The sequence below is a fragment of the Nelusetta ayraudi genome, unplaced genomic scaffold (assembly GCF_046127955.1).
Source record: "Nelusetta ayraudi isolate G7.1 ecotype Tasmania unplaced genomic scaffold, CSIRO-AGI_Nayr_v1 ptg000017l, whole genome shotgun sequence".
Classification (NCBI taxonomy): Eukaryota; Metazoa; Chordata; class Actinopteri; order Tetraodontiformes; family Monacanthidae; genus Nelusetta; species Nelusetta ayraudi.
The window spans coordinates 5,960,837-5,984,757 of NW_027466067.1; the positions used below are offsets into that span (position 1 = coordinate 5,960,837).

General features: G+C 41.0%; 5 protein-coding genes across 8 annotated transcripts; all 5 read left to right on the forward strand.

Annotated features, from left to right (window-relative positions):
• The first annotated feature begins 1,686 nt into the window (after nucleotides 1-1,686).
• On the forward strand, nucleotides 1,687-4,107 carry nat8l2 (N-acetyltransferase 8-like 2). The gene is made up of 2 exons (XM_076024993.1): nucleotides 1,687-1,790; nucleotides 2,840-4,107. Exon 2 carries the CDS (start codon nucleotides 2,880-2,882, stop codon nucleotides 3,549-3,551), a length of 672 nt encoding a protein of 223 aa, XP_075881108.1. The 5' UTR covers nucleotides 1,687-1,790; nucleotides 2,840-2,879; the 3' UTR covers nucleotides 3,552-4,107.
• Nucleotides 4,108-8,770: 4,663 nt separating this feature from the next.
• On the forward strand, nucleotides 8,771-11,095 carry LOC142887380 (N-acetyltransferase family 8 member 3-like). Of its 4 annotated transcripts, none has more exons than XM_076024995.1 (3): nucleotides 8,784-8,853; nucleotides 10,006-10,067; nucleotides 10,154-11,095. In XM_076024995.1, exon 3 carries the CDS (start codon nucleotides 10,166-10,168, stop codon nucleotides 10,835-10,837), a length of 672 nt encoding a protein of 223 aa, XP_075881110.1. In that variant the 5' UTR covers nucleotides 8,784-8,853; nucleotides 10,006-10,067; nucleotides 10,154-10,165; the 3' UTR covers nucleotides 10,838-11,095. The 4 variants fall into 4 exon arrangements, with proteins under 4 accessions (XP_075881113.1, XP_075881110.1, XP_075881112.1 ...); XM_076024997.1 differs by having other exon boundaries at nucleotides 8,850-8,868; XM_076024998.1 differs by lacking the exon at nucleotides 10,006-10,067 and having other exon boundaries at nucleotides 8,771-8,853.
• Nucleotides 11,096-14,773: 3,678 nt separating this feature from the next.
• On the forward strand, nucleotides 14,774-15,949 carry LOC142887056 (putative N-acetyltransferase camello). The gene has a single exon (XM_076024371.1). The coding sequence runs from the start codon at nucleotides 15,077-15,079 to the stop codon at nucleotides 15,821-15,823; it is 747 nt and encodes a 248-aa protein (XP_075880486.1). The 5' UTR covers nucleotides 14,774-15,076; the 3' UTR covers nucleotides 15,824-15,949.
• Nucleotides 15,950-16,150: 201 nt separating this feature from the next.
• LOC142887077 (N-acetyltransferase 8B-like) lies at nucleotides 16,151-19,055 on the forward strand. Its single transcript, XM_076024387.1, has 2 exons — nucleotides 16,151-16,164; nucleotides 18,429-19,055. Exons 1-2 carry the CDS (start codon nucleotides 16,151-16,153, stop codon nucleotides 18,997-18,999), a joined length of 585 nt encoding a protein of 194 aa, XP_075880502.1. The 3' UTR covers nucleotides 19,000-19,055.
• Nucleotides 19,056-19,582: 527 nt separating this feature from the next.
• Nucleotides 19,583-22,540, forward strand: LOC142887058 (N-acetyltransferase family 8 member 3-like). Its single transcript, XM_076024372.1, has 2 exons — nucleotides 19,583-19,972; nucleotides 20,058-22,540. The coding sequence occupies exons 1-2, from the start codon at nucleotides 19,970-19,972 to the stop codon at nucleotides 20,814-20,816; spliced, it is 762 nt and encodes a 253-aa protein (XP_075880487.1). The 5' UTR covers nucleotides 19,583-19,969; the 3' UTR covers nucleotides 20,817-22,540.
• Nucleotides 22,541-23,921: the final 1,381 nt, after the last annotated feature.

Below are 23,921 nucleotides of genomic sequence, written 5' to 3' on the forward strand. Positions count from 1 at the left end.
ACTTTGACTTTGAGGATTACGTTCAGTGGAAACCTTTTCAGGAGACTTTAATAAATAAATGTGTAATAAATAAACAACGTTAGGGTTAAACCACCAGTTTAGGGTCCACGTGTGTGTTTACATAAGGAGATCAGTGGACCTTTGTATGTTTTTTGGTCTAAACATGCTAAATTCAAAGAGAGGACTCTGCATGCGTGTAAAGTTGAAATGGGACAAAAACTGCTCACAAAATAATGGGAAAACATAAACAAGACTGCAGGTCCCTGTTCACTGGTTTACCTCAAAATACTTCCAACGGGATTGGCTGAAATTTTGGTTTTCTTCGCAGCAGAACATTTTCTTCTTCCATGTTCTCGGGCAGTCTTTAAGACACAAAACAGCCCAAAACACTTAGTGAGTAATCTGAAGACCACTTCTGGCTGGCTAATGAGCAGCAGCTGTCAACCATCAGGTGCAGCATGTTCCGCACTATCCTTGACTGAGAACAGCCTCTCAGCTGGGCAAGCAGAGGCTGGATCATCAGCGTGGCTTTCGTTCCTCTGGAACAGAGGTCGGCAACCTGCGGCTCCGGCGGCGCATGTGGCTCTTTCCTCCCTCTGCTGTAGCTCCCATGGTTTTGAGAGAGCGAGCTAATTTTGGGGCAGGGTTGGAGTTGGAGCAGACTCACTGTTCAACCTGTGTGTGTCTGCGCGTCTGCGTCTGTGCTCGCGTATGCGATAGACAGAATGTGTCCAGCTGAACGGGCTGACATGAAAGATGGTGAAATGAAAAAAAAAAAAAAAAAGAGACTGTTGCGGGCCGCCTGACACCGAGCTATCTCGCCTTTCACTTGTTTTGAGCCAGATGCAGTTCAGATGTAGCATCGTTTGTGCGCACTGATCCATTACTTTCAGACCCCAAGTGGGTGTTGTTATGGTGGCAACGGGCCCAAATGGCTCTTTTAATGCTAAAGGTTGCTGACCCCTGCTCTGGAGTAAAGCAGACATGAACCTGAAGGAAATCAAACTGTTGGCACTCCCTCTGTTGCACAACGTTATGTTTAAGCAAATCATTAACGTGCAGCGGTCGTTTATGGGGGCGGTTAAGAACAGACTGAGGCAAAGGAAAGCAAGGGCAGAAAGTGACACACCTGCTTAAAGATATTTGGATTTGTTTTGTTTTATTCTTGAAAAAGATTCCAAAAGTAATTTTGGTCTTTTAAGTATTTTATTTGTTTGTTTGTTTTGTAAAGTGGTTTAACTTGGATCTTTTTGTTCAGCCATTGCGAAATATCATGTGATCATAGTGTAAAGAGGCACAGAGTCCATGGCCACAACACAGTGTGTTCAAATTAGGACTCAAGCGCAAAGGCTAACTGGTAAACCAACCAGATTAAGATTGAGGACATGCAGATAGACAGATATCTAGATGGTCGGTAAATGTAAAGGCAATGCCTTAAACTTGAAATTAAAATGTGTAAATGCAAACGGTGAGCCTTTACTTCACAACCTGCCGGTAAATCAGTGACAGAAATGTCTGGCAACATCAGGGGCTGCAAAGTTCAAACTCGATGTATATTGGTGCAGCACATGGAAATCTTTGATATACATCCAGTCGCTAGCCATCATGCAGCCGGCGATCTGCAAGTATCGTCCCCACGACAAGGATGCAGCCTGTTCATTCGTTCTGCCTTGGCGCTGAGCCATAAGGTGTTGCCATGTGATCACAACAGAAAGGAGAGCAAAGGTAAAAGGCGTGAAACCCGATTGTTCATATTGTTTGACTACGAACACATGGCCACAGGGGGAGTGGTAAGTTAAAGCAGCTAAAGGTTTTCTTTACCAAGCTAAGCAAATCTGTGAACAGCATTTTTCTCCTCTAAACCTAACTACTTTTTGATTTTATATGTTACTTTTCACTGTGTGCAACTCACTAAAGGGAAATAATACATAGAAATACTGTAGACTGTATGTGTGCAGTTAAGTGTGTATCACCTTGAATTGCATTGGCATTGTTTTAAAGGTCCAGTGTTTAACATTTGTAATAAAATAAGAAAAAAACAGCATAGATGCACCTTTTACAACTATTTATTTGCCTTGTTAGCATTTTGTTGCAGTTGTTCGATTAGTTTTATTTATTTTTTAGAAAAAGCCATGATCAGCTATGATTTTGATGTACAAGCACAAGTGCCACATGGCTTTACATGGCTTCGGCAGTAGCTGGGTGTAAAAGCACAGACCATCATGAGGATTAGGGCTTAGTGCTGACTGGCATAACAACCTGATAGTACTGGTGCTTCTTATGGCATTTGATCTCTTTGAGGATGATGCCAGCCCTCAGCCAAAACACAAAATATGCTCTCAGGCTGGATTGTTTGTATCGGCTGTAAAATTACAAATTTTACAACAAAACTCAGTCTCGTCACTTTCTGACCTGCCTCCCTCGGGCATTGAGTGGTTAGCGTTTGGGTTAGGATTATGTTTGTGCAGTGCATTGAAGACTGAGCCAATCAGGGACCGAGAGAGGCGGATACCAAAGCAATGAAACTGAGTTTTGACATAGACATAGTAGGATTTGTAATATCGCATACTGGCTGCATTGCAAATGTGTTGTTGTAAGATGGAGACTATAATGATATGAATATGTAACATAATCGTTCTAAGGGTAGTTCAACCAAACTAACATTATTTGGCAGTAATTACTATAAAATTAGACATATTCATGGGTAATATATTATGCTTTTGCCCACACTGTAAATCATGTGAAATGTTCCACTCTGCACCTTGGATAGATATCATTTTTAGTTTGTGAATTTAAAAAAAAAAAAAAGGTTAATGCTTTTGTTGTTTTGATCATACAGTCCGGGTGTGAATCAGGTGACATTCCAGTGGCTCATCATCATGCAGCCGGTGATCCGCAAGTACCGTCCCCAAGACAAGGAGGCAGTGTGCAGCCTGTTCATCACAGGGATTTTAGAACACATATATCCATGTTTTCACAATTCAGTAAGCAGCCCTCTCCACCTTCTCGTCACTGTGGTTCTGTGTGCTGCTGGCTACCTCCTTGGCTCTGTGCCCGGGGCTTTGGTGTTACCTGGAGTCTGGATTGCTCTCATCTACTACAGCTGTCACAATATCTATTCCGGCTATGTGCAGCTGAAACTGCGGACAGACATGAAGGACATCTCTGGGAACTATCTAAGCAGACCGGACGACTGTTTCTGGGTGGCAGAAACGCAAGTTGATGGGAGGCCACAGATCATAGGTACCATGGCAATAAAGATCAAACAGAGCGGTGAAGTGCGACAAGCAGAGCTCTTTAGGATGATCATTTCGTCATCGTGCAGACGGTTGGGCATCGGCGTCAGGATGGTCAAGGCTGCCATTGATTTCTGTAAGGAACGAGGCATCTCTGAGTTGGTGCTGGAGACCACCTCCACTCAGGTGGCTGCTGTGAACCTCTACAAGAAAATGGGCTTTAGCATCATCTGTACACATACTGAAATTTACGGCACCTTTTGGGTCGTGAAGCTGGCCAACATCAGATTTGTAAAGATGAAATTGTGCCTGTAGACCAGAAATCATGATCAGCCATTGTGATCTCACAGAGAAGAAACTCTGTGTATGTTTTATGTAACTCATATTTGCTAAAAACGAAGGTAGACCCCGCCAGTGTCTTTTGAGCTGGCTGCTCCATCCTGGATTTCTGCACCAACTGCTTGCATGAATCTAACGCTCACCAAATCTGGCAACAAAACACCTGCAAAAATATCAACTGACCAACAAAAGGCTGCACTACCCATGTCACAGATTCACACAAATGCTGAAATGTTCATGCAAGATGGCCTTTGTGTTTGTTCCACCACAAATATAACCTTAAAAGAAAGCAATTTATCAGAAAAAAAATGTATTAAACAAATTTTCTCCCTTGTCTGTTATGATATAGAATTTACTTGTCATCACTGATCAAAACTATTCAATAAGCATGCACAGCTGCATCAATGGAAAAATATTTAGCAAAATGGAAAATAAAAACTGATACATAAGTAGGAAATGACAGTATTTCTATGATTGCGACTGATATAATAGGAAAATGGATGTAAAAAAAAAATAGATTCTACTGAAAAGATTTTCCCTTATCTGATTTTGTCTGTACTGAAATGGTGTTTACTGGTTATATTATTCTTTTATTAGTTTATTTCAATTAAAGAACATTTATAAAAAAACAAAAAAAAAACAAAACAGGGGTATGTACATTTATCTTATCAAGAGGAAGACTTCATAGACTTAATAGATACTAACCCTGACGATTAATCATTGGTATAAAATCATTATTATATATTTTTTAATATCATAATCTTTGAATTTTAATTATTGGGGCCTGACACTTACTGACAATTATTTAGTGAGTTTAACTGCAAAAAAACATGGGATTTATTATTGTTGTTTTAACCACCATGTGGACTATATGAATAAAATAAAGCCTTATCATCATCATCATCATGGTGAGGATGGCATCAAACTGTATATAAATACATGTTTTAAACCTAGAGAAGTATGCGATCTCTGGCAAAAGGTCGCATAATTTGGACATTTGTCCAAAGTCGGAGTCCGTACATTGTAGAAATGACTTAACCAGGAAGTAGGCGGACTTAGCCGCAAACCTCGAAGTTCGAGGACTGCGACGCAAACCTCGAAATTCGAGTACTGCGACTCAAACCTCGAAATTCGAGTACTGCGACTCAAACCTCGAACTTCGAGTACTGCGTACTTCGAGGCTCGAGTCACTGCTGTGTTAAGGTCGAAGAACACACTGACCACGGATGTGATTCTGACACAGCCGCCAGGTTGTCTGACGTTGTGATTCACGTGTCTGGCTCATGGGGAATCCTCGATCCGTAGGTCAGGTTTGTGGTCAGCTGCGTTTTACTACTGCAGCGAGCGGAGCATGAAGCTTCGCGCTCCTCCTCCGCGTGCGGTGTGACGATGGTGGCAAATATTGATTGTTGAGCGGCGTGACGTCACTAAGAACCACCGCTGCCTTGCTCCACCGCGCCGGGTTTGTTTTTAAATCACAGCGTGACGGTGTTGCGGCCCAACTGGTTTCTGATTTAACTGGTTTCCTTGCAGATGTGTTGCGCCGCCGTCAGCAGATTCGACACAATTTACAAACGTGCAACAACATATTACCGGCCATTTTAAAGCCGCAGCCCACATCTACCACAGCGAATATGCTTCTGGAGGTGAGCGCTACGTACTGGTGACTTAAAAAAAAAAAAAAAAAAAAAAATGGAGATCACCTGTCTACCTCCGCGTGCCACTGACACTCACAGCAAGCTTGGCTTTCCTCGCGTATAAGTGACGTCAGTAAAGGCAGGTATGTTAGCATTTTCATACAGTAGATGCTGATTAGGGAACCATATACGTTTGAGTCCTTGAGTGTTTTAATCTTTGCTAATATTTTAGATAAGTGATGACAACATACATGCCCTGATCCAAAACGAGGAACCGTGTAAACGTGTGACAGACCTCAAAGATGTTTACACTAAAGTGGAGGAGAACGTCAAACACGGGCAAGAAAAAGTCATGAAAAAGAAATTATTAAAGGGGGATGATGACAGCTTTGTGGTAGGTGACAAAGTACTCCGTAAGAACATTAGACAAGAACAAAGAAGAGAAGGAAAATTAAAGGCTGATTTATTGGATCCATTCACAATCACCAAAATTGAAGGGAAAAGCATTGATCCCAAAACCCAAAAAGGACTAATCCTTGAAAGGATCAATGTTGATCATTTAAAAAGATATGTGGAGCCACAGGCAAGAATTCCATCAAAATGGATTGCCCCCACCACTCCTGAAGCCTTGGAGCCCAGTCCCTTGACTTCAACCACCAAAACACTTAACCCACAAGACTCAGACTGACAGGCGTTTTGTCCTCAAGTCTTGAGGCAAAGAGCAAAACTCTCCTCAGCCCATCGCTTTTGATCACCCCAGAGGAATGTAAGTCTGGATGTTAATACAATTTCATTTCATAAACAACACATTGAAAAAGATCTGCATACATGCTGGAGGCTGTACATATTTCAAAATGAAATATGTGTGAAATGTTGGGAAACGTTTTAATATAGATGAGGCCTTTGCTAACAGCCTTCTTGTAATTTATCTGGTCAGGGAAACGGCAGGGAGTTCTCTGGAGCAAAATTGGACCTTACAAATTGTTTGCCACAGACATACAAAATCTAGCCCCTGGACGGGAAGTTGAGAGTGAGGTAACAGCATACATAGTCTTTTTTGTTTGAAATGTCTTTAATGGCCAAACTGTAACTCCATGCAATTGTCACTCAAAGGTTGTGAATGCATTCATCTCCATGGTCATTGTGACAATTGAAAAAGAAACTGGCAAGAAGGTGTATCTGATTGACTCATTCACAATGACTGCAATGTGGCAAGGGTCATTCAAAGGGCAAGGTATTCATTAAATAAAAAACTGTATACATGACTACAAAATACACGTTATATATTCAAGGTATTTATTCTTTGTTTTCAGCTTGACCCAATGGCCTACGATGTTCTTGTTGGACCAGTGTGCGGCAAACCGCACTGGACCCTTGTGGTGAGAATAAACCTAGAAAAGATTTATTAGAATTGATTATACTTTATAGAGCTGTATGTAGGATTGTCTATAATTATTTTTTATTTGTATTTTTTTTGTTGTTGTGTGATTTTCATATGTATTAAGGTTATTTATCCAAAAGAGAAGCGGGCTGTTTTCGTAAACCGTCTGGGTGAAACACCCGATGAAATAAAGAAATGCAAGGAAATAACAAGGTATATTACAAGTCAGTGGTAGTGTTATCAAAGGCTTGAGCACATTTTGAGATATATATATATATATACATATACATATGTATGTATATATATATATATATATATATATATATATATATATATATATATATATATATATATATATATATATATATATATACATATATATATATATACACATATACATATATATATACATATACATATATATAGATATAGATATATATATAGATAGATAGATACATCTTTACTAATTTACTGTTATGCTCTTCATCAGGTCCACTGTACAGCTTGCAGTCTTTGGTTCCACTGGATTTGTGCTGGGAGACCTCCAAGGGAGTGGGATTTTTATTGCCCAGCATGTGTACTATAAAAGAAAAGGTGACAGTTGATAATTGTTTCATAAAATTATATCCATTGTTTATTCAGTTCAGTGTAGCAGAGCTACTACTATTGATGCATGTCACTAAGTTTGTTTCTTCATCAGATTTGTCCTTTCTCGTTTCACAGGGTACTGTAGACTGGTTGCAGGCAATGTCAGTTACAAGCAAACTGAACTTGCTTAGGCGTGGTTGCAGACCACCTGCTGGTGTGACCCTAATGCCAGTGGATATATTTTTATTTTTTGTTATTTTTCTAAACTGGTAATGGCAGATGGCCTCTCACCGAGAGCCTAGTTCTACTTCACCTGCCTTACCACTGCGGTGCTTCTTTGGTTTTGAAACTTGAATACAACAGAATAAAGAATAACCCAAGAATACATATTTCCCATTACATGAGTTAACGTCGTCACTTTGAAAACGTGACAGGCTTGTCATGGTGTGCAGTGTTGTGTAGACTGTGATGTGGGGTTGAAAATGTTTGTTGACTCGAGGAAAAAGAACAACAAACATCGACTAATAAGTTTGGGTATTTTCAAGGCAAACCGATGGTAACCAGTTGTCTCAGGCAGCCCAAATCAAAATGTTGCCTGGTGCTGACGTCACTAACCAATACCCGAGGAAAGCCAAGCTTGCTGTGAGTGTCAGTGGCTCGCCGAGGTAGACAGGTGATCTCCATAGCGTGATCTTTGTTGGCGTGAGGTCGAGTCCAACTTGGTGCAAAATGGTTTTTCATATTTTCTTTATTATTTTTTTTTAAGTCACCAGTACGTAGCGCTCACCTCCAGAAGCATATTCGCTGTGGTAGATGTGGGCTGCGGCTTTAAAATGGCCGGTAATATGTTGTTGCACGTTTGTAAATTGTGTTGAATCTGCTGACGGCGGCGCAACACATCTGCAAGGACACCAGTTAAATCAGAAGCCAGTTGGGCCACAACAACGGCCTCTGTCTTTGCATGCCGCCGCTGCTCGAGCGGATGCCTACTGGCGCCTCCTGGCGTCGCCTCCCCATCCCTGCCCTACATTGTGACACTTGTGACGGGTTTTGTTGCTATTTTTTGATTGCTTGGTTACTTTGTTTTGTTGGTGTTTCTTGTAATTTGATTATAATCGGATAATTCGTTTTGTTAGCCTCGTTTGATTAATTAAATTTGAGTTTTTTTCCCCTTCTTTGTAGCCAGCAGGTTTAGCTAATTACTGCAGCTGGGTTTGTCATAATCAGCCACTATTTGTTTGCAATGTGTTGTCTTTGAACGATTATTTGTTTCCTTGGAGAATGTTGTTTTTTTTTTCCTTATTTCTGACAGTTAAGTTGTTTTGTTTTTGCTTAATGATTAATTTGTAAATTTGGTTGCTTTAATTTATTTGAATATTGGTCATTTGGGTACCCCAACTAATATTTTCCCTTTTCTTTGCAGGCGCTGGAAGCCTGCGGTGGTCGTCCTGGTGTTGGTGCCCCCCTACTGTGTGTTGTGTGACCCAAGTTTCTATTATTATATTTTGTGTGCGTGTGTGTGTGTGTGTGTGTGTGTGTGTGTGTGTGTGTGTGTGTGTGTGTGTGTGTGTGTGTGTGTGTGTGTGTGTGTGTGTGTGTGCGTGTTTGTGTGTGTTGGGGCATTCTTCTTCCTGGGATCCTTCACCTCCTTGTCGCCCTCGTCTCCCCACTGGTAAGCTCTCGTCCTGTGAGGACTCCCTTAAGTCCTTCCACTCACTGCGTTTATTTTAAAACAAAACAAAACATATTGTTGTCCCTATTACTTGCAATAAAGATTTGTATTCTTTTCACTGGAACCACTTCTCTTGCTCATGGAGCAAAATTAACTTGGGCGCCTTTTTGTGAGGACAACTGCAATAACTATTTCCTTGAGTGAAACCCCCAATGAGGCGTTGTCCGTGTGAATGTAGTGGACGTAAAAGCTTGCTTGGCATCGCGGTAGCATAATAAGCTTTTGCCAACACTGCACCTTTATTGTGAATGGTATGTTTTGTAAGATTACAAACAAAAACTGACAAAAATACAGTTTGTGAATAAAAAAAAGGTCCATGCATTTGTTATTTGCATTATGCAGTCCAGGTTTGGGTCAGGAAACCTATCTCACAAGGCAAAGTCTAGCCATTACTGACTGGCCATTGTGATTCTACAAATATTTTCCTTGTCAAATTTTTGGACATATGTCTTTATTATATGGAACCTCATCCTGCATTCCTATAAATTGTGTAGTAACTTGTAATTTTGTTTTTCTGGAAAAGTTTCTGACGTAAAGTTTCTGAAAATTCCATCATAATAGTTAGAGAACTTAGATTATTTTATCTTCTGAAACACACAAAACAATTAGGATTCTTTTAAGACTCAGCTGCTTCAATCAAATTCAAGGAACTGTATTAGTTCCCAGGAGGCAATTTTAGTGGAGTCATACAAGAGATAGAGATTCATCCATTGCAGGATTTTTCTGCTTACAGTCATTGACACAAAGCATACAAGCTGAGGTGGGTTCTTGCACCACTTACTGGCTTCTCAAGATGGCGCGACTGCATCTGCTTCAAACCAAGTAACAGACCTGATGAGTCTCCCACAGACTGGCTAGAAAAAGATTAACTCATTCATTGCCATTGTTTACCAGACGGACGAATGTCCCATGAACTCCACAATGGTGAACTCAAGGGTGTAAAACATGGATTTATCCAAAGAAAGACATTACGTGGACAAATCATGAATATGCAGTCAGTTTGCAGTTGTGGGGCACTAAAAAGTCTCTTGAACTCAGACCTAAATACTTCAAGGAATGGGTTAACTCCAACCCCTCATGTGATCACAGCAGGGAGCAGGACACAGTCCATAGTTTTACAGTTCAGACTGGGACTCAAGCTGAAGGACAGTGCGGTAAGACAACCAATTTTGAGCTAATAGATAGATATGTGATATATGCAAACAGTTTTCACATGCAAGTTTTTTAAATTTATTTCTAGTCTCTCGCCATCATGCAGCTGGTGATCCGCAAGTATCGTCCCCAGGACAAGGATGCAGTGTGCAACCTGTTCAGCTGTTCTGCCTTGGAGCTGATTCGCCCGTGTTTTTACAATTCGGTGAGCAGCCCTCTCCACCTTCTCATCACTGTGGCTCTGTTTGCTGCTGGCTACCTCCTTGGCTCGGTGCCCGGGGCTTTGGTGTTACCTGGAGTCTGGATTGCTCTCATCTACTGCAGCTGTCACAATATCTATTCCAGCTATGTTCAGCTGAAACTGAAGACAGACATGAGGGACATCTCTGGGAACTTTCTGAGCAGACCGGACAACTGTTTCTGGGTGGCAGAAGCTCAGGTTGATGGGAGGCCGCAGATCATAGGTACTGTGGCAATAAAGACCAAACAGAGCGGTGAAGTGCGACAAGCAGAGCTCTTTCGGATGGCCATTTCATCATCGTACAGACGGTTGGGCCTCGGCGTCAGGATGGTGAAGGCTGCAACTGATTTCTGTAAGGAACGAGGCATCTCTGAGTTGGTGCTGGAGACCAGCTCCACTCAGGTGGCTGCTGTGAACCTCTACAAGAAACTGGGCTTTAGCATCGTCTGTACACACACTGAAACTCACACCTACTCTTTGGTTGTGAAGCTGGCCAAGATCAGAATTATTAGGATGAAATTGTGCCTGTAAACCAGACATCATGACTGGTCTTTGTGACTCTGCAAATGTTTTCCTTGTAAATCTTTTTGACTTGTCTGTATTACATGAAACCTCAATCTAAACCTGTGATACACTAACTCTATTAGTTTTGTAGCAACTTGTAATTTTGTGGTTCTGGAAACGTTACTAAGCAAAAAGTTTATGAAGAATCCCATCATAATTGTTGCAGTTAGTTAATTTTTACCCTCTGAAACACACAAAACAATTAAAATGATTTTTTTTTTTGCACTCAGTTGCTTCAATCAAATTCAAAGAACTGTATTAGTCCCTGGGAGACAATTCAAATGGAGTGTTAAAAGAGATAGAGTTTCATCCAATGCATGATGTTTGCGCTCACAGTCGTTGACACAAAGAAAACAAGCTGAGGTAGGTTCCTGCGCCACTTCCCAGCTTCTCTCGATGGCGCCACTGCATCAACTGCTTCAAACCAAGTAACACAAACCCCATGAGTCTCCCACAGACCGGCAAGCAAAAACAAAACAATAAAAAAAAGATTAACTCATTCATTGCCATTGTTTACCTGACCAAATGTCCGATGAAGTCCACAGTGGTGAACTCAAGGGTGTAAAACATGTATTTTCCAAAGAAAGACATTATATAAGGACAAATCATGAAACTGCAAGCAGTCTACAGTTGTGGACCACTGAAAAGTCTCTAAATCAAGTATGAATATTTTAAGGAATGAGTTAACTCCAACCCCTAATGTGATCACAGCTGGAAGGAGGACATGGCACATAGATTGACATTTCACACTGGGACTCAAGTTCAAGGGCAGAGCGGTAAGACAACCATTTCTGAGATTATATAGACAGGGTGTCCCCCCCCCCAAAAAAATGTACATTTTAAAAGCAATTATCTTGAAAACTGCTAAGTATAGCTCAATGAAATTGAACAGTTTAGGTGTTGAACATCATAAGTTTATTATGGGACTGATTTCATGAGTGTTCAATATGTGCACCGCCTGTGACACGGCACACATCAACTGGGTGACTGTGTGCGAGCATATTCCAATACGCAAATTGACTTCTCTTTTGGAGTGAACAGCATGGCTCAACCTGAAAACAGAACAAAAATAAAACATTCGATATAAAATCTTCATCTGTTTCCATACATTCTATGAAAATTTTAGGTTATTTCTGTTTATTTTTTATTGATGTGCATACAAGAATAACAGAGGTATCTACATACATCTGTGTACATACAGTAAAAGCCATCTTTGAACATATGTATACACCTTTGCATTTGTATATTTTTATATTTTAAAGAACAGCACTTGAAAAAAAGACTAAAATGAACTATACATTGGAAGTGATATTCTAAACACAGTCCAAGCGCATGAACAAAATAAAATTATCCGCATGAGTAATAGGATAGATAAATAATAGGAGTTAAAGGAGAAAAGAGAGAAAGAGAAAAGAAAAAATGGAGAGAAAAAAGGGGGGGAAAAGTGTGTGTGGGGCGTTGTGTTAAAAAAGTCCAAAAAAGGTTGCCATTTCTGGTGGAACTTGCTCAGGTTTCCTCTTGTTGAATGTCTGATTTTCTCTACCTACAAAAATGACATGTGTTTCTGATCCAATGCGTGCTGGAAGGAGCTAGATTTCCAGTTCAGAAGGAGGTTGCATTTAGCCATTAAAGATATAAAAGCAATCACTTCTAATTCTCTAACGGAATATAAGGCATAATCTTCTGGAAGGCCAAAAATGCCTGTGTGTGGAGAAATGTCAATAGTTCTTGAGAGCACTTTAGACATGGTATTAAAGTAGATTTGCCAAAGGTTCATGAGAGCTGGACACAAAAAGAACATGTGTATGAGATTACAGGGTGAACCTCCACATCTGTCACATGTATCTGACACATTTGGGAAAATCCGGGCCATCCTTGATTTGGAAGAGTGACATCTGAATGCAACTTTAAATTGTATTAAGGTTAAGCGAGCACAGATAGAGGTTTTGTGAATGACTTTCAATGCAGAATCCCACCAGCTTTCATCAAAACTTAAACCCAGCTCACGCTCCCAAATCTCCTTTGTTTTAGTAAATAGCAAATTGTCATATGACTGGATAGAAGAATAAACCATTGAAATTAAAGACTCTTGTAAGGGATTCAATTGTAGAAGTTCATCCCATGGCTGCCTAGGTGGAAGGTGGGGGAAGTCAGGAAATAAAGATTTTACACAATTCCTAATATGGAAATATCGAAAGAGATGAGGATGGAAGTTCAGATTTAGTAACAAGATCTGTAAAAGAACAAAAGATCCCTTCCTTATAGAAATCCTGGAAACATTTCAGTCCCTTAACATGCCATAAAGCAGGGGTCTCAAACTCGAGGCCCGCGGGCCAATGATATTTTGCAGTCCCCTGTTTGAAATCTAAGCTTGGTGTTAGTCTGGCCCGCAAGTTTTTTTTCTCTTTTTTTTCCCACACGCATCTTGAGCGTTAATATTTTTGACAGTTGTGGACCAACGTATGTAACGTGTCAGATAAGAATCCAAGTGCAACACCAAAGGGGTAAGGAAGGAGGATTTATTTGCGACGATTAGCAACAGTAAGCTAAAGCTTGTGGTCAGGGACGGAGGGCAGGTCAGTTCTCCAGGATGGCGGCAGAGCAGGCTGGTTGGGGACGAAAGGCGAGTCGGTTGTCCGGGGCGGAGATCGAGGGTTCGTGTCCAAGGCTTTCCAGGTCGGCAGTAACTGGGCAGGAGAAGCAGGTCCATGGTCGGACACAGAAGCGAGGTCGGGTTACCAGGACAGGAACGCAGGACGCAGGTCAGGAGCAGAAAACTGGTCGAGGTCAGGCAGGCAGAACAGGAACCTCTGGAAGGTCATAACAAAGTTAGCTGACAATCTGGCAACGAGTGTGTGTGTGTGTGTGTGTGGGGGGGGGGGGGCAGGGCTTTTATGCAGCAGTGATGGCAGAGAGAAAGCAGGTGTGTTAATCAGGTGGGAACGTGCCTCAGCTGCACGCCAGCCAATGGCACACTGAACCCAGCAGGCAAGACTGACAGGCATGTGACAACGTAACTCAAGCTCATGACAACAACACAAAATAGAATCGGTCACATGTGGGTCACAGAGTGGAGGTAAAATCCTGTCATCTAACTTATTGATATATACGGTGTTCGTCAGCCCCAGTTATGGCTTTTTCAAAACCTACCGTGAAGAGAAAAATTGGCGATGAGCACAGACAATTTCAGGAGAAGTGGCAGACAGAGTTATTTTTCGTTGCGCACCGAGGATTCCCAACGTGTCTAATATGCACGGAGAATGTTGCGGTGCATAAGGAATATAACATCAGACGTCGTTACTCAACTAAACATGCTGAGGAGTACGCAAAATACCTCGGAAATGAGCGAGAGGATCGGGTCGCCAAACTTAAAGCATGTCTACTGAGGCAACAAGATTTCTTCAAGAGAGCAAGCACAGAGAGTGAAGCGGCTGTCAAAGCTAGCTATGTGGTGAGTGAGATGATCGCTAAAGCGGGAAAGTCATTCAAAGACGGCAAGTTCATCAAACAGTGCATGTTACAGGCTGCAAGTATTGTCTGCCCCGAAAAAAAGGGTCAGTTTAGCAACATCAGCATTTCAGCCAACACAGTGGCAGAGCGCATTTCTGACATGTCAGATAACATTTATGATCAACTGCGTGAGAAAGTTAAACATTTTCATTCATATTCACTAGCACTTGATGAGAGCACTGACGTCACTGACACTGCGCAGCTCGCAATGTATATCCGTGGTGTTGAGGACAATTTTGAAAATCCAATTCAAACCAAGTCACACAGACCCGATGAGTCACCCACAGACTTGCTAGGAAAAAAGAAAAAAAATATTAAGTCATTCATTGCCATTGTCTACCAGACCAAATGTCCCATTAAGTCCACAGTGGTGAATTCAAAAGAGCCAAACATGTATTTATCCAAAGAAACACATTACGTAAGGACAAATCATTAATCTGCAGTCAGTTTGCAGTTGTGAGGCACTGAAAAGTCTCTCGAACTCAGACCTAAATTATTCAAGGAATGGGTTAACTCCAACTCCTCATGATCACAATGGGAAATAGGACACACCCATAGTTTCACAGTTCACATTGGGACTCAAGTTGAAGGACAGTATGGTAAGACGACCAACTTTGAGATAACAGATAGATATGTGATGTATACAAACGCGATTTCACATGTAAGTCTTTAATTTATTTCTAGTCATCCACCATCATGCCTCTGGTGATCCGCAAGTATCGTCCGCAGGACAAGGATGCAGTGTGCAGCCTGTTCAGCTGTTCTAACTTTGAACTGATTCGTCCGTGTTTTTACAATTCGGTGAGCAGCCCTCTCCACCTGCTCATCACCTTGGCTCTGTTTGCTGCTGGCTACCTCCTTGGCTCTGTGCCCGGAGCTTTGGTGTTACCTGGAGTCTGGATTGCTCTCATCTACTACAGTTGTCACAATATCTATTCCAGCTATGTTCAGCAGATACTGCAGACAAACATGAGGGACATCGCTGGGAACTTTCTGAGCAGACCGGATGACTGTTTCTGGGTGGCAGAAGCTCAGGTTGATGAGAGGCCAAAGATCATAGGAACTGTGGCAATAAAGACCAAACAGAGCGGTGAAGGGCGACAAGCGGAGCTCTTCAGAATGGCCATTTCATCATCGTACAGACGGATGGGCCTCGGCATCAGGATGGCCAAGATTGCCATTGATTTCTGTAAGGAACGAGGCATCTCAGGGTTGGTGCTGGAAACCACCAACAATAGGATGGCTGCTGTGAACCTCTACAAGAAACTGGGCTTTAGCATCGTCTGTACACAGAGTGTATTTAACAATTACTTTTGGGTTGTGAAGCTGGCCAAGGTCAAAGTTATAAGAATGGAATTGAGACTAGCAAGGATGGTGGGAGAGAGTCAGTTTAGCTGGAGAGAACACACGGACGGACATGGATGTGATGTCTTGAAAAAGTGACCAAACTCCTCATTGTCACTGTGAGGCCAGTGTTAAGCAGGTTCTGAAAACAAGTTTTAGAGTTACTCAGCCAAGTCTCTTGCATTGCAGTGTCTCCACAGCTCGAATTTCACACTCCCCCTCTCAACCCACTCAAGGACACACCTGTTAACTCTGCCTCAGCAGTCCAGTGTGTAGTGAGAATGAAATTGCAGTTCCTTTAAATTGCCTGATAATTTGGAAAACACGCAGTTATAGACATGTAGTTAAATTGTAAAAACAAAACAAACAAAAACCCTGACTCATAACAGGATTCACAGTAATTATCATTCTTTTTATAATGAGAGTATGTGTCTCTACAGGTAACTCAATCAAACAAACATTCTGAACTTGTTTAACTTGTTCTCAGTTAGAACACTGGTCTTATAGGGAGAGGGAGAGGTTAGTTAGAGAGGGAGGTTATAATCTAAGGGAGCAGTTAAACTTTAAAACACAGGCAGGTCAATCTACAATTCAAAAAAATGGCATAAGTAACAACGGGGTGAGGCTTTGGAACAGTCTGAGCGAGTTGAAAAAATGTCCAACTATCAATCAATTTAAAAACAAATATAAACAAATGATTTGGGATAAATACAGGGAAGAGGACACATGAAGTTTAAAGTTATCATTTGGGTGTTTATGTATTTATGAATATATATATATGTATATATAATAGATATACATATATACATAGATATACATATATACACATACATATATGTATACATATACATATATATACACATACATATACATATATATATATATATATATATATATATATATATATATATATATATATATATATACATATCGTAGCTGGTATATTCAGAATGTTAAAAATGCATATATAATTATATCTGTCTCTATTGCACTTGTAACATATTATACACATACTTTAATTATAAATAGCTCATCACACATGGAATTGTGTGGCAGTAACCATAAATTTTGTTTTTTGGTGAAATTTAATTTTCTTTCTTCTTTCTTTTTTTTTGGTGTGTTTTCTTTTTTCTTGGCTATGAGAACCAGCTAAAAGGAAATGTGATTAGGGGTAAGACTGGAAAAGCACTTTTTCCTACTACTTTTGAGTAAATTTAAGTTGTGGACATTTGTTTTTGTTGTTGTAGTTGTTGTTGTTTTCCTTGAGTAATAGGCTTACATATTTTTACTATCGAATCCTTTTATTTCTTTTCCTTCTTTTTATGCTCGAATAAAGAATTAAATAAATAAAAAAATTAATTCATGTTGCCATAAAGTGAAGAAATCGCGTTTGTACAAGTAGACGGGAAAAGCAAAGCAAACATCGTGATAGACCGTGAGCTGTCGCTAGCATGGCGATGTTTAAGATATCCTAAGTAACATTTTTAGTGCAGGATAGCAGTGTGGCTGCAGCAATGCCTCATCTAGTGATTAGAAATCTTGCATATTTTTTCTTTTTGATGTGTGCCAGTTTCAGACAAATGCATTGTGTGAAAATTATCTCTTGGTAGTCTTTCCAGATACACCGTAACACAATTTGCACTGTATGTGTTTTGTATGTATTAATCATATCTATGTTGAAGTTCTCAAGATGTTGTTGAAACTGCAATTCAGCCTGCCGGTCTTGAACCTTCTCCTGCGATTCAAATTGGAGACGTGCAAGACGAATCTTTAAGCGAGCACGCTCTTTCGATCCCGGGCTGCTGAGGGAAGGAGAGAGAGGGTCATAGCGAGGCAACGCTGTGGCTTCTCTACCTCTGCCTCTTCACCAGAGGCACGGCCACTCTCCACATCAGTGTCAACGGGGGGAGTACCCTCAAGTGGTAGACGGCGAGCCTCTCCACCCAAGTTGACATCCTCCACCACAGCTGATGCAGTCTGCACTGGTATTTTTTTTACAAGTTCTACCTGCACCGACTTGCTGATCACCAGGGCTTTAAGTTCTCGTTTCAAGATTGATTTAGGAACGATGAGACCAAAGTGAATCGCCATTTGGGCCAAATCATCTTTTCGACAACTGTCGACCACGCTAAGCGAAGGGGAAGCTAAGAAGCTGTTTAACTCCAACTGCGACATGGCAGAACTAACAATTTTACCACAGTAAACAAAGTACACCAAACAAATCCAAAATTCAGGACACAATACTTACTTTTTTTTCTACGGGACTCCTTTAATGGATTGATCCCGGACGAGCCCCCACTTATGTTACAACCCGGCTCGCTGGAGGGAAGGGAAAGTAACACAAAGCCACAGTGTTATAGGTGGAGTAAGTTTATTGCGCCCTGTTATGAAGGTGAAGGGGCAACAAAAGGAGGGGGCCGATGGATGCTGGTTAAATCAAAAACAGAATAGAACATAAAGAGGACTCAACGAGATACAAGCTATTATTCCACAAATAAAAAGGCAAAGAACGGAAAGAGAAAGCAAAAGGCTTTTCTATCACCATAATCTAAAAACCAAAAGTACAGTAACCAGCACCCCTGGACCTAAGGCCAATTCCAATTCCTCCCTTAACTCTCAATGTCAACCCTCGCCCTTAACCCTCAATCTTTGGCCCTCAATCTTGGCCCTCAATATAAGTGTAAGGGCTATCTTGTGCCCTCAGACGGGAAGTGAGCAGCCCTCTCCACCTTCTCATCACTGTGGCTCTGTTTGCTGCTGGCCACCTCCTTGGCTCGGTGCCCGGGGCTTTGGTGTTACCTGGAGTCTGGATTGCTCTCATCTACTGCAGCTGTCACAATATCTATTCCAGCTATGTTCAGCTGAAACTGAAGACAGACATGAGGGACATCTCTGGGAACTTTCTGAGCAGACCAGACAACTGTTTCTGGGTGGCAGAAGCTCAGCTTGATGGGAGGCCGCAGATCATAGGTACTGTGGCAATAAAGACCAAACAGAGCGGTGAAGTGCGACAAGCAGAGCTCTTTCGGATGGCCATTTCATCATCGTACAGACGGTTGGGCCTCGGCGTCAGGATGGTGAAGGCTGCAATTGATTTCTGTAAGGAACGAGGCATCTCTGAGTTGGTGCTGGAGACCAGCTCCACTCAGGTGGCTGCTGTGAACCTCTACAAGAAACTGGGCTTTAGCATCGTCTGTTCACGAGCTAAACTTTACTGCTACTCTTGGACTTTGAAGCTGGCCAAGATCAGAATTATAAGGATGAAATTGTGCTAGTAGACCAGACACCATGCTTGGCCATTGTGATTCTACAAATATTTTCATAGTCAAATGTTTGGACATATGTCTTCATTAAACCTGTGATACACTAATCCTATACATTTTTGGAGCGACTTATAATTTTGTGGTTCTGGAAAAGTTTCTTACAAGAAGGTTTCAGAAGGATCCCATCATAATAGTTAAAGCGATTCGATTATTTTATATTATGAAATACAAAACAATTAAAATGATTTCTTTTTTTTTTGCACTCAGTGGCTCCAATCAAATTCAAAGAACTGTGTTAGTCCCTGGGAGGCAATTTAAGTGGAGTTGTACAAGAGATAGAGATTCATCCATCACAGGATGTTCACAGTCATTGACACAGTGGAATTAAGCTGATGTAGGTTCCTGCATGTAGTATTGTATCGTGCAATTGTAAAATAAAGAGAGTAACCAGAGACAGGTGTATAGCTTACATTCTACTTCTTTTATTCACCTTTCTTCTTCACCTCCTCACACCTTCCTGTCATCCCCAGACATCACTCAGTGCCCTCTAGTGACAACATATTATAATAACAACGACACAACACTGCACCACTTCCTGGCTTCTCGAGCTCACGCCACTGCATCCACTGCTTCAAACCAAGTCACACAGACCAGATGAGTCACCCACAGACTGGCTAGGAAAAAAGAAAAAAAAAAAAGATTAACTCATGCATTGCCATTGTTTACCAGACCAAATGTCCCATTAAGTCCACAGTGGTGAATTCAAAAGAGCCAAACATGTATTTATCCAAAGAAACACATTACGTAAGGACAAATCATGAATCTGCAGTCAGTTTGCAGTTGTGAGGCACTGAAAAGTCTCTCGAACTCAGACCTAAATTATTCAAGGAATGGGTTAATTCCAACCCCTCGTGATCACAATGGGAAATAGGACACACCCATAGTTTCACAGTTCACACTGGGACTCAAGTTGAAGGACAGTATGGTAAGACGACCAACTTTGAGATAACAGATAGATATGTGATGTATACAAACGTGATTTCACATGTAAGTCTTTAATTTATTTCTAGTCCCTCACCTTCATGCAGCTGGCGATCCGCAAGTATCGTCCGCAGGACAAGGATGCAGTGTGCAGCCTGTTCAGCTGTTCTAACTTTGAACTGATTCGTCCGTGTTTTTACAATTCGGTGAGCAGCCCTCTCCACCTGCTCATCACCTTGGCTCTGTTTGCTGCTGGCTACCTCCTTGGCTCTGTGCCCGGAGCTTTGGTGTTACCTGGAGTCTGGATTGCTCTCATCTACTACAGTTGTCACAATATCTATTCCAGCTATGTTCAGCAGATACTGCAGACAGACATGAGGGACATCGCTGGGAACTTTCTGAGCAGACCGGATGACTGTTTCTGGGTGGCAGAAGCTCAGGTTGATGAGAGGCCACAGATCATAGGAACTGTGGCAATAAAGACCAAACAGAGCGGTGAAGGGCGACAAGCGGAGCTCCTCAGAATGGCCACCTCGTCATCGTACAGACGGATGGGCCTCGGCATCAGGATGGCCAAGATTGCCATTGATTTCTGTAAGGAACGAGGCATCTCAGGGTTGGTGCTGCAAACCAGCACCAATAGGATGGCTGCTGTGAACCTCTACAAGAAACTGGGCTTTAGCATCGTCTGTACACACACTGAATTGAACACCTACTTTTGGGTTGTGAAGCTGGCCAAGGTCAAAGTTATAAGAATGGAATTGAGACTAGCAAGGATGGTGGGAGAGAGTCAGTTTAGCTGGAGAGAACACACGGACGGACATGGATGTGATGTCTTGAAAAAGTGACCAAACTCCTCATTGTCACTGTGAGGCCAGTGTTAAGCAGGTTCTGAAAACAAGTTTTAGAGTTACTCAGCCAAGTCTCTTGCATTGCAGTGTCCCGGGGACCACAGCTCGAATTTCACACTCCCCCCCTCAACCCACTCAAGGACACACCCTTTCAGTGACACCTATTACCGCTGCCCTCTCATCATTGCTGCTGTCCACTTTGGCGTTAGTTGTTTGATAACTCAGCTCACACAGCAGTCCAGTGTGTAGCGAGAATGAGATTGCAGTTCCTTTAAATTGCCTGATAATTTGGCAAAGAAACGGTTATAGACGTGTAGTTAAATTGTAAAAACAAAACAAACAAAAAGCCTGACTCATAACAGGATTCACAGTAATTATCGTTCTTTTATAATGAGAGTCTGTGTCTCTACAGGTAGCTCAATCAATCTTACACAACTAGTAGTATAGCCACATACTCCTTCTCAACGAACTTCACTTTTATACAGAAAACAAATGCTATCAAAAGCTTAATTCAGTATATAACATTTTTTAAGTGATATATCTGCTATGATAGGTCAGACTGGGACCAGCCTGCCCACTTGATATCTTTACATTTCCCAAAATAACATCTGCACTTTTTGCTTTGTTTTGTTTGTTTGTTTGTTTTTTACTTTAAACATTTGTAAGGTTTTTCATTTTCTTTAAATGCTACAGCACTGTCTACAGGGAACTGCTAGTTATTAGTTTGGGATTGGATGGGTGACCATTTGGGTTTGGGGTTTAGCAAAAGGCCTTTCAACTTCTTTCAACAATTTCTTTTGGATCAATTGACCAATTAAACAGTCATAACAAAATAAATGGGTTTTTTTTTTAATGTTTATTATAATATTTTTATACACACCATCGCATATTACATTATATCACCCACTATATTTTGCATTCAAATTCAGGGACAGAGTGGCAATTGTACCGAGTTGAAGTTTTATGCTGAGTTCCACTGAGCAAATTTGTTAAGTGCAAGGACAAAGTGGTGAGTGAACCAAGCTCAAGCGTTTTGTCTGGGTCTGGTTTGTTTGTTTTAAATAACAAATTTATGAACTGGATTAACACATACTGAATTATTTGTTTGAAACGATTTTATAATCAACCAACAGAGGGCGCCATTGATTCACATGACTCATTTCGGCACTGTGGAACGCTCACTAGTTCTTACTATGTCGTTACTAGACCTAGTGTAATAGATATGCATCAGTTCTTATTTACAAATGAATGAAAACAGTGCATCTATAAATCTTCAAAGCAATACAACTGCTCAAAACTGAATAAAACAACTTTTTACGACACAGCTTAAAACATTTCTTTTCCCTTTAAGCTATTTTGTTGCTGTGGCAAATTTCACCAACCCAACGTGAAGTGTCCCCAAGTGTTTAAAAACAGAAAATTCCAACCATAAAGAGACACCATTTGTTGGTGTAATATCATCCTGTGACACTCTGGTCTCAAGAGTATCCATTATAGTATTTTCAGACCACATATACTGTATATGGCTTATATAGGCATAGTGTTGCCACTCTGAGGAATTAAAATGACATCCACGAGTCACATCTGTCAAAAAAATAACAGATGTTATCAATCTTTAACAATACTATTTTACAAACAATAGACAAGAGACAAGTGCTTTAGTAAAGCATGCAGTTTTGCATTTTTATTTACAGTGTGTCTCTTGTGGGAGGAAAAAACTATCATGTTGAATTTCTCAAAATTACATATGTAAGTACAAATGTACATTTACTTTTTTTTTTTTTTTTACTTTAATGCTGCCTCTTACAATAAAAATACTTTAAATGCTTAAACTTTTCGCCTCAGTGGGTCCGTTTTTAATCATTTCATTCACGTAACATCAGTTTATTAGGAGCAGTTCAAAATAAAAAAAAGCAACAGGCCTTTACAACACCCAGCAGTGAAAAGTAGTCATCAAAAGGCAAGTTTAATGAAGCAGCACTTTAATAGGGATATTAATTATCCTGTAATTTGGTGAGACAGCTTAAACATTCATATACATTTGCAAACAATTACGAATATCTCATTGGTGGTATTGTGTTGATGCAGCAGAAGAGCAGTCAACAACTGGCTCAGCAGGGAAGATGGCTGATGGCTCTTATTTACTACCATGTGGAAAAACAACGGCTTGTAAAAACGATCCCATCAGGTTCAGACAAATATTTTTATTATGTTGTTGCTGCTTTCACCTTAAGGACCACGTAAAGCTATTGTCCTCGTCCGACCCACACACATTCTTTCTGCCGAAGCTTGAATAGGGAGAGTCTGTTAAGCTCTGCTCCCCGGAAAAGATGTTTTCACTCGACTTCCAAGTGGTTTTTGGCAAGAACTGAGTCCAATGCTGTTTGATTCAGGTCTCCCCAGTGCAGTGCCATTGGCCAAGGGATGGCCCTTGAGACCATGTCAGGCTTTTACAAACCTGCCTGGAAGTAAAAATCCTGATTCATCTCCTTTGAATTTCATGGACAAAGGGGTCATCGGATTACATTCCAAATCATCCTTTTTTTCGTTTTTCTTTTGTTCATATGGGACATATTTCTCACACCGATGTGTAAAATAAATACAGCAGATTTGGAAAAAAGTTAACCAAAATTGTTGTTCAATATGTTGAGGAACGATAAAGGCGATTCGTGAAAAGACACGACACAAGAGGCCAACAGGGTTCTGAAGCCTTTCAAAGGAACCTGAAGGCCCCAACACCCCGTGAAGCGTTTTCTCCACATCAACGCCAAGTCCGCACCAACACATGACATCGACTTTGAGTTCATTTCTACACACATTCAAGGCAAATGACACTTGGCTGCTGTCCAAAGCAAATGCGATTGAGAAACCATGATTAAAGTTACTCCCGCCTGTGTTATAACACTTGGCAATGTTTTTGTGTGCTCTATCTATCCACCAAAAGGCTCTGGGTTCAACATTTGTGAAAAAAGCCAAACAACATGGCAATATTGAATCTGTGTCAGTTGTTGTAGAGGCAGAGAGGACAAACACATCAAGGTTTGTGCTGTTAAAGTACACCCGTGTGTCAACAAACAGCATGTGTACACTGTGTGATATTGT

Excerpts from the sequence above, each read along its gene's own strand:
- nat8l2 (XM_076024993.1), top strand. The coding sequence starts at position 2,880 with ATGCAGCCGGTGATCCGCAAGTACCGTCCCCAAGACAAGGAGGCAGTG.
- LOC142887056 (XM_076024371.1), top strand. The coding sequence starts at position 15,077 with ATGCCTCTGGTGATCCGCAAGTATCGTCCGCAGGACAAGGATGCAGTG.
- LOC142887380 (XM_076024994.1), top strand. The coding sequence starts at position 9,816 with ATGTCCCATGAACTCCACAATGGTGAACTCAAGGGTGTAAAACATGGA. Across the intron at positions 10,068-10,153 it reads TCAAGCTGAAGGACAGTGCG|TCTCTCGCCATCATGCAGCT; the intron begins GTAAGACAACCA and ends ATTTATTTCTAG.